The sequence below is a fragment of the Alosa sapidissima genome, chromosome 13 (genome assembly GCF_018492685.1).
Source record: "Alosa sapidissima isolate fAloSap1 chromosome 13, fAloSap1.pri, whole genome shotgun sequence".
NCBI lineage: Eukaryota > Metazoa > Chordata > Actinopteri > Clupeiformes > Clupeidae > Alosa > Alosa sapidissima.
In genome coordinates, this window is record NC_055969.1 from 10,711,464 (window position 1) to 10,727,628 (window position 16,165).

The following is a 16,165-nucleotide window of genomic DNA, read 5'->3' on the forward strand; positions in this document are numbered from 1 at the left end:
CAGATCGTTTATTAAGGCCGTTTTGTTTGTGATTGAGCGCGCATTTAGATGGCCAATGTTAAAGTTCTGACGTGACGACGAGGCAGGAGGAGGCAGCCTAGGAGGGCGACGGAGGTTGCCAAACAGTCTATGGAAAAAAATAGTCGCATTAGGTAGAACATTTTTATTGGTATTCGTAATTCACCTTTATTTATTAAATAATCCATTGTGCCTGACTGTCCACGTGATCTGCCAGAGTCAGCTGGGAGGAGCTCGAAAAGATTACCCTGGGCCCAGTTTCCCGATAACGACGGAGACACGCTCTTAAGAGGGTTTTCTACAATTCATCTTACGATCGTTCGTTTGGTTTTTCCGACTGTTTCCCGAACATGCTCGTAGCGTGAACACGCGTGCACTGCTCTTAAGATGCTCTTAAGGGGAGCTGTCCACGTAAATAGTTCTGAAATATCCTCGAATTTGATGGTGATGTCAGGTGACTGTACGTCACAGCTATAGGCCTACCATTCAAACTTCAGATCTACACATTAATTCACATCAATACGAAAATAGAAACACTTTGAAATCTGCATGTAAGCATCTCAAGTAGGCTAGGTTATATACCACACACAGACATAAATAATTGTAATTATTTAAGATTAGATTGTTGTACCATACAATAATTTTTCAAGGTGTCACTTAAGAACACGTTTCAAGATAAGAAAGAAGTCGAGTAAGAAAGTGAGGAAATGTGTAGGCTTAGATTTTGATGCAGTACAGACTAAACCACATGTTCCTTTCTCTGCTTTTACCTCATAGGCCTAATAAATGATAGCCTTCACTTAGCAAAGATAATGGCAAACTATTCTGGCAACGTCTCGTTTTATAACTGGATTGCATTTTTGTCCGCTTTTCATCACATTATTACACATTAAATGTAGGCTATACTATTTTGCACCCTAAAATCTGATTCATCAGGTAAACACAATAAAGAATGGGAACGTAAGTTGGATTATGTATTCTAAGTTGTAATTCCTCTGTATGTCCTGTTGGTGACCTCAGTGAGAAGTACTGTTAAGACGCTCTTAGCCGGTAACAAGAACTCTGGAGCACTAGTAGATCTACGAGTCTTTTCATGACGTTCTTAAGCTAAGATGGTTTCAGGAAACACAGCTCCATAATGCTATTGCTTTGTATCTCCCACAGCAGAGTTGGTGTACAATCTTGCTGAATCTGGTTTTCTTGTCTGAGCATGCTGCCGGCTGTGGTAAACCTGCTTCCTTGCCTTGACTGATGAAGTGCGATTGCTGTCTTATTTTACTCTATGTTTCTTCTTAATGCCTCTGACTGCACATCAACAAAGGAAACGGACAGAATATATCTACATACAGTATGTGTGTGTGTGTATGAGATGTGACCTGGGAAAACCTGTGAAATCAAAATTGCTTGATTACTGCTCTTTTTCAACCCTCACCAGTCACCAACCATCCCCTAGCAACATCCTGGATACCATGGGTAGTATCAGAATCTTATCTTGGTGACATAGGTGGCTCAGTTCCTTGTAACAATATATGCATGTAGACCTGTTCACTTAACTTTTAGATCAAATGCATTCTGTAGTCTGAAATGCACAGTGCCCCTAACAGAACATGAGCAATATAGTTTTTTGTGCACACCAGAAAGTACTTTTTTGCTCTAACTTAAGAAGCATGTAACACCGCAATGCAGGGCGTTAAACCTGCAACAACACAACACTGACCTGACTTGAAATGGTCAAAGACTTGAATCGTGTGGTTGAGTTCTTAAGTAATCCACAGCTGCACCAACATCACTCTGTACGAAGCAGGAAAGGCCACTGATGACACCTGATGACAAAAACTGTGTTTGAGCTGAGGCAACAAAAGCCAATCAGATGAGTGGTTTTGTGTGTATTGTGAAAACAGTCAGCATAGGTGACAGCTCTCATTGTGTTTCCCAGCATTGGCCATTCATATATAATTCATTTTTTGCCTTACAATGTACTTTCCATTCAATAGGAGACACATTCTGATGGCTGCACAATGCAGATTGGCAGCTGCTTAACTGTTCTGAAAATTTTGGAATAATTTGTTTTGCAAATATATATTTCTGTTTAACATGACGTTTTAGGGGCCCGATTCTGAGTGTTGCTTGCCGACATATTTGGGAATGAATGGAGAATATGATGCAGTTTGTGTTCATCATAAACGCCAGACGTGCCATGGCCAGAGACATCAAGTCATCACATTTGCAATTCTGTATGGACGTGTTGCATTTATTCAACATAAACTTCTTCTTTTCAAATCAAAAAGGAATGTTCTCAGGGACTCAGACCAGACCTCTGCCACTGATAAAAATAAAATAAAATAAATCTCACCTCAAACATTGCCATGCTTTGCACCTCTTCCCTTTTTAGCCAACAAGCCTTCTGTTGAACAGAAGCATGGCCAACAGAAAACATCTTGCTCAACAAACAAAGTGTGTTTTGCTCCACATATTCATGTGTAATTTCAGGCAGGGTTGGTGCTTTGTTTCACAAGGCCTACAAATTAACCCTTTTTTGTTTTTATTTAATTTACATCTCATATGTTGAAGGATAAAAAAAATGTTTCATGGCAACTGGTCATATGTACTATATACTACCAATGTGGTGTGTTGGATATCTGAAAAATGTTGTTTTTTGGCATCAGTATAGGTGTATTATATTGTATATATATATTCCATAGTATGTTTCGCTCCAGGATTCCTTTTAGTCTTCAGATTTTGCTACATTATGCCCTGTACAGATTCAAGGCACCCTGGGCCAGGGCCAGGCACAGTAAAGCATAGCCGAGTCTCCTCCATTTTCAAAATGGGTATGGTGTTCTTTTCTCTTTTTTTAAATTGTAAACATAGAGCTGCCAAAAAGCTCCAGTTTCATCTCATCAGTCCAATGGACATTTCTCCAGAAGGGATTTTAATGTATTTTAGCCAAGTCCAGTCTGACTTTTTTATGTTTTTCTTTTAATAGTCCTCCAAAGAGTAGTGTTGACATAACTGGCTCTTTGATGCAAATCGGTGCATTCGAACAGTCTTTGGTTGGCCTACTGAGTAAGTAGATTCGGTCACCAAGACCTGCCACAGGGTGTAACACAACCACTTCAACTGGTAGCCTACATTTGGGTCATTCCGTGACAAATCAGACAGAATCCTAGTCTAGTTAGCACGCAGGTCCCAAAACTAAGACCTATAAAATATTTTTGTCAAATTCCAATGATTTCATACTAGTTCTAGTACATTTTTCACCCTAGATTTTGTATAATTTTTACACTCTCAGAAATGTAAATCTAAATAAAAGTATTATTCCTAGCCTACCCAATCTTTGTAGGATGGAAGATGTTCATGATATCAGTATGACTGGACCATTAAAAGTTATTCTGCATTCCCATTAGTTTTATATAAGGCCCTAGATTTGAAACAAAGTGCAAAACATTTGATATTGAGGGTCTTGTAAACTCATTTTTTGTACCCACATGGGTACCGCATCAATTAGTATTTTGTCTGCAAATACAATACTTTATTAATATTAAGCCAATGTTAGAGAAAATGCACATGAAAATATTAAGGACAAAACGAGGTGTGACTGCATTTTTTGGTAATTGTTATAGGACTAAAATAGTATGGGTAGTTAGTAGGAACAAGAAAATCAATGTGGGAATAGTTGTGTGTCATGTTCCATTCATACATAAATACATAACTTACTTGGTTAGGCCTACATTGGATATCAATGGATCACTTCTCTGCCTTTTGGCTAAGATCAAGTGTAGTATCTGTTCTTATCAGTTTAAAGAAGCCCTATGCAACACTTTTTGGGTCGTTTGGGGGGTGCTTCGTCTCCCCCTAGTGCTTCTCCGCGTAAAAAACGAATATGCAACTTTCTGGTCCTGGACCGAAGAAATCCGGATGTTACTCAGCGGAAGGCCTCGAAAATCTAGTCAGATTGTAGTTTCTAAGAAGACTGCAAAACGGACTCCGACTTGGTTTTGTTGCTGTTGAAATTGTAAGTAGCCTTAGCCTGGCTAGCGCCACCACTTCTCAATGAGACGTGGTCTGGGAACCAAACGTTCATTTTCCCGTATTTGAAAAAAATGCCCAGATCCGTTTATTGGGTGCCACGGATGTCTATCAAATGCGTCTGTGCATAGCTCATCATCGTCTTGCTTTCCCACCTGTTCTGTGATTGGTTCCCTATCTCAGGCGAAAATTTGCTCCATGGTCTCCAGGCTGCCTTAGCAGCGTGAATCAAATCGCGCGCAAGGCAGCATGGGAACACCCAGGCTAAAGTAGCCTACCCTTGAGTGAACTTTGTTTTTGTAATGTGGTTTGATAGTCTCTTGAACAATGTGTTTGGTCAACCGTTTTATTGTGAGCCCTGTATGTGTTTAGCTTGGTTTCTTGATGGCTAGCTCGCTAGCTAGTGGGGGTTTAGCGTAGCAGTCACTTGCTACCGAAGCTGCAGGGGGAGCTATGTCGTGAAAAATGCAAGCCCAAATCAGGCGAAAACCCAGAAACAGCGAAGGAATAACCAGACTTACATAGGGCTTCTTTAATATCTGATACGTCCTCTACCCGAGGACTATAATCTGATTTTTACTACTGGTTAGCGCTTCGTACTTGTAACCGGAGGGTTGCCGGTTCGAACCCCGACCAGTAGGCACGGCTGCCCTATGAGAACATCGCTACCCATCGAGAGTCAGGTTGGGTTTTTTTTCACATGAACCAAATCATTCTTCTGAACACATTTTCATTTTTTGGCAGTTTCAAATCCATCAGATATAAATAAAAATGAAACGTGTGTACCGTAAACTGACTAGGCAAATGGTAGCCAACATGTTGGAAAAAACACTCAATCCATGTTTGCAGGAAATACCTAAGCCTATTTAATTTAACCGTAGTAGAATTACATTATTTTAACATTCTACAGAATGTGCACTAAGGAACCGCAACTGTAAAAGGCTGCATGTTTTGACGCACGACATATTTTCAAATGCAGCGCTGCCTTCCCGGAATGCTTTGCGGGCGCGTTAAAGTCGCTTGACGTCACCAAGAGGGCAGGCGAATTCCCGGAAGTAGAAGAATCGACGTAGGCTGGAGGGACCACCTCTCTGCTAACTCCCATAGAAGCCCATTCATTCTAGGATTTTTTTTAAATACCATAACTTCATATAACATATATCCTGCACCGATATTGTAGCTTCTGTGTAATCTACATAAACACTACAAAGGCAAAACAGACTGTACTACCTCGTCCGTAACGTTGGTTACCCGTAAGAAGAATGGTTAGCTTGTTCGGTTGGAGGGAAGCTAGCTTTGACGTAATCTCTCTTTCGCGCCGTAGGGAGATAACCGTATTGTTTGGATAAGAAGCTCAGTCCACCTTACTATGACGGTAACTCATAAGCAAAACCTAGCATACACGACCGTATGTTAAGGTAAAGCATTACACAGAGGCAACCTAATAATAAAAAAAAAGTAAACCTAATTTTTAAAAAAACTAATCATTTCAGAGGTTTTCGATGGATTGACCGTAGGTCAGAAAAGTGGAAAGAAGATCAGCTTCAGGCTATAACTTTTTTGTTTTGTTTTAGCATGACTGTTTTTGAAGATGATCATGTGTGGTAGCTTCAACATTAACACTACTTGGTGAGGATGATATTAATAATAATACATAAATGTTTAACTTTGATGACTTTGAAGGTGAAGGAAGTGTGAGAAGAATTTCTGTGTATCTATCATTTAAGTTACAAGATTCAGTTCGATGGCTAACGTCACAAAGTTAAGTGTGAGTCTGCGCAGTACTGGGGGGACCAACTGAAAAATCGTTCTATTTGACTCAGTGCCCTCCCATTGAAAACGACGGAGTCTGTTCGTCCATTTCTTTTACAGTCTATGGACGTCACCCATAGGACTAGAGTGGAATGCGGCACGACAAAATGATGTGTCGTGCAAGTGGATCGGTACCGTTACGGTACAGATCCACTTGTACTTCACTTCATTTTGTCGTGTCGCATTCCACTCTAGTCCTATGGGTGACATCAAGCGACTTTAACGCACCCGCAAAGCATTCCGGGAAGGCAGCGCTGCATTTGAAATAATGTCGCGCGTCAAATAGCTGGCCGATGCCCAGCTTTATGCAAATGAATCCGTTGAACGCGAGGCGACTCTCCAATGAAAGAATGAGGTTGTAGGTCCTTTGTTGTACCACAACAGTGCCTGTGAAACTTTGGTTCCGCTTACAAGATAAATAATGTTTTAACGATCTCTTCCACGACCACCTAGTAGTCCATAAAACAAACGAAACTAGGATTTGGATGAATATATTGACTGTTGGTGTTTCTGGTAAGGATTTGAGATTGCATTGAGTAGTTTAAATAAAACAAGATTTCCAAATGGCTTGCATAGTTTGTTTAGGCTATTAATGTGTTGTATACTGTTAAGTACATGCCTAAAATTGTGGTCCATTTGTGGAAAAACACTTAAGATACGTTAAAACGGAGTATGAGCTGGTAACTGACATTTTAAACAAAACGCCCACACACGACTGAACGTGGGGAGGCAGCGCGACATCTATGCGACACGACAAAATGAAGTGTCGTGCAAGTGGATCGGTACCTTATGCAGGCTCACGGTACCGATCCATTGTACGATTTATTTATTTATTTTCCCTATTGGAAGGGCATATGGACAGTTGCCCGGGCAACCTGAGCAACCCCCCTGTGCACGTCCCTGCCTAGGATGAAAGCACCAATGTTAACCAGTTAGCCAGTTAAATTACCGTAAAACTTCAAGTAAAGGCTGAGTCCCAAATAGACAGCTGTCTCTTTTCAGCCTCGTGTGGAGATTTGGATAAATAAAGGCCGGTCTCAAATAGAGACTCAATATGGACTAGGCCTATGCTATGTGTTAGGCCTACGCTAAATATCTTCTAATGACAAGTTAGGCCGACGGTAAACCTTTACTTGTTTTTTTATTATCCTGGCAACAAAACAAAAGTACGGAGGTGTCATTGCAAGATAATTTTGTATATCGAGAGAATGGCTCTCATTTTAGTAAATTGTGCGCTCATTTTACTAAATTGTGGTCTTAATTTACTTGATTGTGCGTTTATTTTACTAAACTGTGCGCTCATTTTACAAACATTATAATGAGAGCACAATTTACTAAAATGAACGCACTATTTAGTAAAACGTGTGCACACAAGGGACTATTTTTTCAATAATATTTCAAATAAATGTGCAACCGCAAAGTTTTCAGACCCTTTCAAGTATTCCACATTTTGTTGTGTTTCAGACTCATCATGAAATAGATTAAATTGATTTTTCTCATCAATCTACACACAATACTCCAATATGCAATTCAGAAAAAATAAGACTGAACCATCAGATCCTTTGTTATGACAATTGCAATTGAGCTCTAGTCTAGTGCATTCTACTTCTATCAATAGTACTTGAGATGCTTCTACAACTTGATTAGAGTACCTGTGCCTAAATGAATTCATTGAACATTATTAGGACAGGCACTCATTTGTCTATATGAAGTCTTACAGTTGATTGTGTACGTCAGAGTGAAAACCAAGCCACAAGGTTGAGAGAATTGTCCATGCAGGATTGTGTCAAGACGTATATTGCAGAAGGGTACAAGACAATTTCTTCAACAATGAAAGAGCCCAAGAGCACGGTAGCTTCCATCATTCTCAAATGGAAAAGTTTTTGAACAACTAGCAGTCTTCTTAGATCTGGCCAGTTGCACTGTATAGTTATAGAAGCATCCAGATTGTTCTTTTTGTGTATGGGCTTTACAATTGCTGTTTTCAAGGACTTATGGAAGGAAAGGAAATATGTAGTCTGCAATGATGCATTTACTGTATAATTTGAAGCGTGTCTCTGTTAGGTGAAAAACAGATGAAAAAAAGTTGGTAAGCAAGCCACATGTGGAAAAGTTGAGATTTTGTCCATCAAAACTTAATTCTGACACTAGTGAATTTCCCTCTCTTTATGTCTGATGGTGTGGTCAAAATGAATCCAAGACAACTGGTGTGAGACTGCAGCTTTATTCACGATGCCGGGAGCATGTTACCCACATGAAATGTCAAAGTAACAAGCCCACACATCTGTGGGTGAAGCCAACTCTTATACCTTACCCCACACCCATGGAAATTCACAAGTTGTCACCCTCCATTAATCACTTAACCATCTGGTATTTTAACAGAGATAAGAAATGTTTACAACCCCACTTAACCATCTGGTGTTTTGACAAAGATAAGAAATGTTTATGACCCCCCATCCTGAGGGTTACCCACAATTCGCTGACACAAGGGTTAATTTAACTAAACATTCTAACATAGGAGTTTCCGAAAACACAAGGGTCAGAGTAAGGAGATGACAATTAGATTTCACTACATGTATGTAAGGTATACTAAACATTCAATGAGAGACATATAAAATTTATCCCACAATGGTTTAACATCCACATATAAACTTTATGTTACCGACACAAAGAACGAATTTGTTGAGGATCACTTTCAGAGCGAGTTTGAGAATGATAAAAAGTCATCAACACAAGGAGAGACTTTCCTTATTGTTGGTCAGTGTGGAAACTCGTGATAGTTATCTTTATAGTAATCTTTCCTGGTGTGATTGGCCCTTCAGTAAATGAGAGGATATTGTTAAGGCCCTGCTTGTCATTCCCAGTATCACACCTTTTCTAATGCCTGTTGGGACTCTGCCCCCCTTGGTCTGTGCTGCTTTTTTGCAATCTGCAGAGCATGGAGTGTGTCCATTGGTGCTGGGAGTAATGGGTGTTACTATAAGAAGACCTCATGGGTAATGGTGGCCCTCTCCTGCCTCTCGCCGTTGCTCCTCACACCGACATTGCGTTTTACACTTTTGTTTGATCACCCCTAGACATACTTTGCATTACACTATCCTTTTCCACACACTATACTGACGTTGTCTTTTTAATAAACGTAGTTTAATAAAGGTAAAATAAACGTATGTTATTGAACATAGCTACAGTGTGGTCTCCCATTTAATGTCACAGCTGATTTGAGTCAGGTAGTTGTGACAATATGTTCAGCCTGGTTTTTAATTTGAAACAGGATGCAAAGTCATTGCATTAGCTGAGAGGACTTCAAGTGCTAAGGAGAGATTTGTCATTTCTTGACAGTTGGAAATAGCACACGAGTATTGTCTATATTTCTACTGATGATGTTACTCATGAAAGGTGTTTAAACAGCTTAAACATTGTATTTTGTTTCAATGGTGTTTTCTGCTTTGGACCCCAGGAGGAATCATGGGAATTTGTTTTTTGTTCATCTAGAGAATGTGTCCTTGTTTTACTAAATTGTGAGTTAATTTTACTAGACTGTGCAAGCCTGGGTATACCCATGCTGCCTTGCGCATTATTTTATTAGATTGTGCGCTCATTTTGGTAAATCATGCCCTCGTTTTAGGAAATAAGTACACCGACATTAAAATAGTGCACTCATTTTACTCTCACTTGCTGTGTTGAGTTTTCCTGCCACCACAGTCACCACACCTCACTCCCATTACTAGTAATAAAACATGCATACTTGCATGCTGGGAGGAAACCTTCCTATTGCTATGAGTCATACCAGCTCCCAACTCAACAGACAAACAATGTCTTTCTCCCCATATGTCCCCATTTTGTTCATCATGTTGGGTGTGAATCTATTTCAGTAAGTCTCAATCCACCACCTCCCACTGTTGGGGAGCATTTAGCACACACACACAAACACACACACACACACACACATACTGTAAGTTCAACCTGCTCAAATAGTATTTACAAATACCATCTTGTTTATCATTCTATAACTTATCTACATTCCATCTGACACATTTATCGCTTGGTTAAAAAAATCTGGTGAAAAAACATAATTAAATACTATTTAAACATGGAGGCCATTTACCTATATTAAGTATGCTCATTCCTGCTTTGCAATTTGTTGTGTTGCATGCACTGAATGATAAATGTTGTTCCGTTAGGCACCTCATTCTGCACATTATGTACATTGTGGAAAATGGCTGCCAAACAAAACCACTTGATTAGAAGTATTTAAGCCATTTTAATGGGTGACACTCAGCTGGTGTGAACTGAGATGAGCTGATTACCTCATTAGCCTGATTCTGCCAGACATGTACAAATAGGGCCCCTCCATTTAGGCTGTGGTGTCAACGCTTCTGCCTGTCACTCTATCTGGGAGCACTGAAATTAGGGGCCCAGCTTCACAAACACAAGCGCCGAAGGAAAGTGACACAGTCTAAATGCATTGTATGGATGAAAACAACATTAGGCAGAACATGGAAAACTTGATTATGCCAAGCTAAGAGCTACAGAGTATTGCTTAAAAATCACGCACATTTGTACAGAATATACGAAGAGTTCAGATGCAAAACCCTCTAAACGCTACCCCCACGTTTGCTTCTACACCTGCTTAATACCACGCTCTTCCTGGTCTGAAATATTGATCACAAATACTGATTGTAGGCAAAAAACAGATAAAAAGAAGTGGCAGATAAAAAAGTGGATGAAAAAAAATGGTCAGACAGATTTAGAGGGTTTTGCATCTGAACTCTTCATATAGTTACAGTGTCGGTCAAACAAATGTGCAACATCCAGGAGGATCACTGGTTGTCGAGTGGTGAAGTGAATAAAATTGGTTACTTTATTTGAAAACTCATTTATATATACTGTAAGAGCAAAGGGGAACATCTGAGTCCTTCCCTACCCAGAAGAGACCACCAAGTACCACAAATACTGAGAGTCAAACAATATTCTGCAAAGGGAAACGTCCCAGTGCTGAACCTGAAGATGTACTCTGATGAAGGACAACAACAAGATGACTCTAATGAGAACAGCTCAACTGAAAGGACTCCAAGAATGAATAAATATTTGTGGGCATGAAACGGTACACTTGTGCCTCTATGATTAGGCAATTGGATTAAAGTACTGTGGTTATCCAAAAAGGTACTTACATAACAGCGCAGACACACTTGTGACTTTGATTTGTCTGGAGAGACTTGAAGAAAAAAACTAACCAAGTTTGGTCTGATTAGCCACTATGCTACAGTTAACTGGTTTATTCATCGTTCCATATGGAGATAGAGATTTCAGTCCACTTGCGGGCAGCCGCATGTTTACATTGTCTAACATCTGCCAATTGTTGGCAACACAGTTCACACATTTCCAAGGACCCCTGCAGATGCATATCTTCAAAGCAGCCACAAATATGAAACTAACCAGCATGCTCTAAAAAATATATTAGCCCACAATTATTTTGTGAAAACTCACAATGGGAATGAGACGAGTGTGGCATATATATAGATTTTTTTGAAAAGAGTAGACTGTGTCAGGCATAGTGACTTAAGAACACCTTTTATTTCAACAATATGGCTCCACATTTACAATCTGCCAGCAAGTAATTTCTTTAACAACACATTACGTCTTCAGACCAAAAGCCTTTGCCACTCCTAGTTACATTTGATATGGTCAAAGTTTCTTTTCACTTATGAAATATGCCGTCGAGTGGAATGATATCAAGTTATTCCCCCTGAATACATAACTCCCTACATGTAGTCTGCATCAATATATGAGTATATGTCAACATACGGCACAACGACAAAATATATCCATCTCATATCCAGCCAGACTCTTCCTCTCAAGTACACAATGCTGTGCATCACACATTCAATATGTTTGCAATTCAATCAAATCTTGCAGTGTTGAGGAGGGTGCTTTTAGTATACTAATGTCACATTGTTTCAATGTCAATTGGGAACAGATTAGTATCAATGAATGTGATAATATGCATAAATTGGCCTTCTACAAATCAAACACATTTATGAGGGCACACACACTAAACACATGCTTGCAGGTTAAGCAGCAAAATACTGAACTGAATCATAGAAATACAAGGGCAAATTGTTATTTGACTTTTTTTTTTTCTACAAAATGCATTCTCTAGTATTAATGTAATTTTTCATCAGTTAAGGATGTAATGTGTCAATGTTTGAACTACAAATTGCACTGCTCAAACATCACATTTGGATAATGGTCCCCATCATGCTTGATGTGACGATTATAAATTTCAGCTTTTATGCAGTAAAAAACACCCCCACGTGGAATCAAAAGATGACACTTCAATGCAATGAGAACTATCATTCTGTTTTGGTGCTTGTTTACTTCTTCTCTTGCATATTTAACCCAAGCTAATCAGCTAACAGAACATGCTGTTTTGAAACCTGTAACCTAGAAACTGGAGACACAGAGTTTGCAGAGTAAAAAAACCTTTTGAACACATAACCATAAATATATAGCCAAAACAGTTTTTTTCATAGGTTGGTGACACCAGTAATGCTGATGGTCTTGGGAGATATGTATTTTGTCGCACTAACAAAAGGTAAATATGATCCATTTCTTTTGTCTTCAATAAACATTATTCACGGTATTAAATAACTAGTCTAAAAAGGTCCCCAGCATGAAGTTCATGTCATTATGCACACTTACAACTGCTCTGGCACTGCCATGGATAATTTAGTTAGAGAAAGCAAGAACAGAAAGCAGTTGAGTGAATCTGTTAAACAACCACCTTGCCACCAATGTTTAATCACAGGGTTGACTGTCTCTCAAAGTGGCCTTTCAGATCAGAAAAGCACAGACTAAAACATCCTCAGAGATTGAAAGCGAGGAAAGGAAAAAAAAAATGTCTGAAATGTTTCAAAGAGATTACACTCTTGAGAATTCGTCATGCTCACAACTGCATTTGCCTAAAAGACCAGCACAGAAGCATGTCATGCAGAAAAGTCTATTGTGAAAATCCATTAGAAAGCTTTTCTTTGGATGTTGGGTTGAATAGTTGCATCACATAGCATTCAAAAAGGAGAGATATTAGATTGAGATTCTCATGGGACAGAACGTATATTCCCATTTCAGAACAATGTCTTTTTTGTGTTTTTGCAAAGTATCTTCTTGAAGGCCTTACGGAAATCCTTGTTAAATATGGTGTAGATGACTGGATTGAGGGAACTGTTGCAGTAACCAATCCAGAAGAAGAAAGTAAACAGTGGTTCAGGGGTGCTGCATGTTTTGGGGCAAATGGCTTGGAGACTGTAAGAGAAGAAAAAGGGGAACCAGCAAATGACAAACACACCAATGACCACCGCCAGCACGAAGGTAAATCGCTTTTCCCGGTTGACCAGGGCCTTGCGCCGGGCCGCGTTGGGAGTCCCTACTGCTTTGGGTTTGATTGAGGCCAACTGTGTCCCCTTCGAGGTAATCACTAAGTTTCGGCCTTTCTGTGCCAGAGCTTTGGGGCCGGTGATGCTCGCACCCGTGCCGTTTGCCCCGTGCCTCTCCGCCGCCTCATTGTCAGACTCCGGGCTGGAGCTGTCGTCGTTGTCGTTGTCGTTGTAAGCCTCTGCTGGCTTCTCTGGGCTGCCGTGATGCTGCGGACCCCCCTGGGGTGTAGGGGCGATGTCTGACTGGGGCTCTGAGGAGGCAGAGGGGGAAGTAAAGGACCCGGGGGAGGTTGTCGGAGCAGGGGCGGAGAGGGGTATGGGTAGTTGGGATTTCTGGCCAGTGGCTGGACCCTCCCACTGGACAGGGGATGAGGAAGACGACGGCATGTTGAGGCCCGGAGGTCTGATCGCACCGTCTTTCTTGACCAAGCTCCCGGGGTCTGCCCCGTTCCGCTGCGCTGTGCCGAGTCCCAGCGGTGGAGAGGTGGCGCTCACGTCTCTCCTGGGCTCTCCGGGTGGGCAGCGCGTGTGCTGCTTGGCGATCTGGTAGATGCGCACGTAGACAAGGATCATGATGAGGCAGGGCACGAAGAACGAGCCGATGGTGGAGTAGAGGATGTACCAGGTGTCGTTGTTCAGCTCGCAGTGGGGCCCTCCCTGTTTCTCCTCCGGGCTCTTGTTCATGGAGAGCAGCGGCGGGAAGGAGATGACCGCCGCGATCAGCCACACCACCACGATGGCCGCCTTGATGCGGCCGGGCGTCCGCCGTGACGTGTAGCTGACCGGCCGCGAGATGGACAAGTAGCGGTCCAGGCTGATGGCGCACAGATGCACGATGGACGAGGTGCAGAAGAAGACGTCCAGTGCCAGGTAGACCTCGCACCAGACGGTGCGAAAGTACCAGTAGCCCATCAGCTCATTGGCCAGCGAGAAGGGGATGATGAGGGTGGCCACCAGGATGTCTGCTGCCGCCAAAGAGACCAAGAAAAGGTTCTGGGGGCCCCGCAGGGAGCGGCTGGTCAGAACCGCAATGATGACCAGGATGTTTCCAAAGATGGTGAAGAGCATCATGAGTGTGATGGTGATGGCAATGGCTGCAGTAGCCTCTGGAGAGTAAGGGGGTGATCTGGGAGCACTCTGGTTGACTACCTGCACCCAAAGGCTGCTGGTGTTAGTGCCCCCTCCATAGATAGCATCCGGAGCTGCCTCCATGCTAGAATTCATTGATCAAGGTGGTTTTGTATGAAGACAGGATTGTTTGATTTAGTCTACACTGTGGTTCAAGCAATTTATGTGCTAGCTTAGCCCTTTAAGAAAAATTCCATTTTTAGTTAGAGATCATTTAAGACAGGAACTGCTTAAGACAAACAATGACATTATCCACTTATATTCTATGAACTACAGATTCGATGTTCTAGTTAAAGGCTAAACAAACGTCATCAATATAATAAAGTGTAGCTATTAGTTTTAACAGATTTTGTATTAATACATTTTATAGGTTCACTTTAAAACAAAAAAGTTCCCAAAATAATTGCATGGAAACTTCAATGTATTAAACGTTAAATTAATTTATAAATAATCAACGTCAATCCATATTCTACATCTACATTAGCGGTCACCTGGAGAATGTTTCTAAGAGCTGATTATCTGTCTCCTAAAGTCACAAAACTGTTTAAATATAGAGGCGAAGCAAAAAGCAAGTTAGATACCGCGCTATCGCTGTTCTCCTGAAGTTTGGAATCTTTGCGCGCTGAGGCACGAACTTGTCGATCCTTGAGGGATCCCAAAAAAGCTGTTAAAATGCATAACAATCTTCAGCTTTACCTGCTTTTGACTAAATATATTCCCCAACTGGTGAAGAAGTTACAAATCCATAGAGAAAATGTAGCCTGATTCTTTGATCCGTGTCGGTGGGCGGTGTGTTATCTGTTTGGTAAGATTTGCTCAATGTTCCATTTTTATAGTATTTATATTTTTAGTTGCAGAGACAGTGGCAACAGCTTCCGAACTCCACAGACTTCACGCTTCAAGAAAGTGAGTGAAAGATTGAAAGACTGCTCGGACTTGATGCAAGCGCATCGGTGCCTTGTGATGTCACGCGCAGCATCACCGGACAAAACCCAATCCGACTGCGAGCGCGCACGCACACACACTCGCTTTATTCTATTACCGCAGTTTTTATTTTATTTATTTTTTTAACCCCACCTACGCTCGTCAGTCGTTATGTTGTAGTTTCTCTAACAGTTTAGTAGTGCAACTTTTATGGCTTATGCATGTTCCTGAATCTAGGGTATGTTGAAGAGTGATGTGAGTGATGAGTGAAACGTAATGACAAAAGTCGGATCCATCTGAAACTACATGATCGGGCATTAGGAATACATATTTTACACTTGATGCAGCAATTGTCACAGCAATAGACTCCATCAGATTAAATGTATAGGTTATGCATCTCCAAAGCTTAGGCTACCTACTGACTTCTAATAGCTTAGGCTACCTACTGACTTCTAATAATGTGTGAGAGCCTAAGTAAGGCACAGACAAATGTATTGGTTAAGGGGACTTGCTGCAATAAGGGTTCATGCCACAGCCAATAATCTGTGTTAGATATTTCTGTTGAATGAACGAACAAACAAACAATATGCAGTGGAGATATTTGTTTGAAATTGTTCAAAAGTTCAGACTAATCCCCTTTAAAATACAACACCCTGATTGACTACTTCAGCCTGATTTTAAATAGATGAATCTTGCTGTCTAGTTATCGACCAGACCACCTTGGTAGATGCTTCATGCCACAAGACTCCCTCTAATAACTAGTTCCCTGTGACCTCCAGTGGTGAAATAGTGCACTGGCAGTTGCCATCTCAGCTGCATCC

At 41.0% G+C, this 16,165-nt stretch overlaps 1 protein-coding gene and 1 pseudogene across 2 annotated transcripts; one reads left to right on the top strand and one right to left on the bottom strand.

The window, feature by feature from the left end:
- The first annotated feature begins 3,764 nt into the window (after nucleotides 1-3,764).
- LOC121681074 lies at nucleotides 3,765-3,913 on the top strand (annotated as a pseudogene).
- A 7,501-nt stretch (nucleotides 3,914-11,414) lies between these two features.
- Nucleotides 11,415-16,150, bottom strand: LOC121680216 (alpha-2B adrenergic receptor). Of its 2 annotated transcripts, none has more exons than XM_042059443.1 (2): nucleotides 15,117-16,150; nucleotides 11,415-14,441 (listed from the first exon to the last, which is right to left on the bottom strand). In XM_042059443.1, exon 2 carries the CDS (start codon nucleotides 14,361-14,363, stop codon nucleotides 12,984-12,986), a length of 1,380 nt encoding a protein of 459 aa, XP_041915377.1. In that variant the 5' UTR covers nucleotides 14,364-14,441; nucleotides 15,117-16,150; the 3' UTR covers nucleotides 11,415-12,983. The 2 variants fall into 2 exon arrangements, with proteins under 2 accessions (XP_041915377.1, XP_041915376.1); XM_042059442.1 differs by having other exon boundaries at nucleotides 11,415-14,505.
- Between the last annotated feature and the right edge of the window lie 15 nt (nucleotides 16,151-16,165).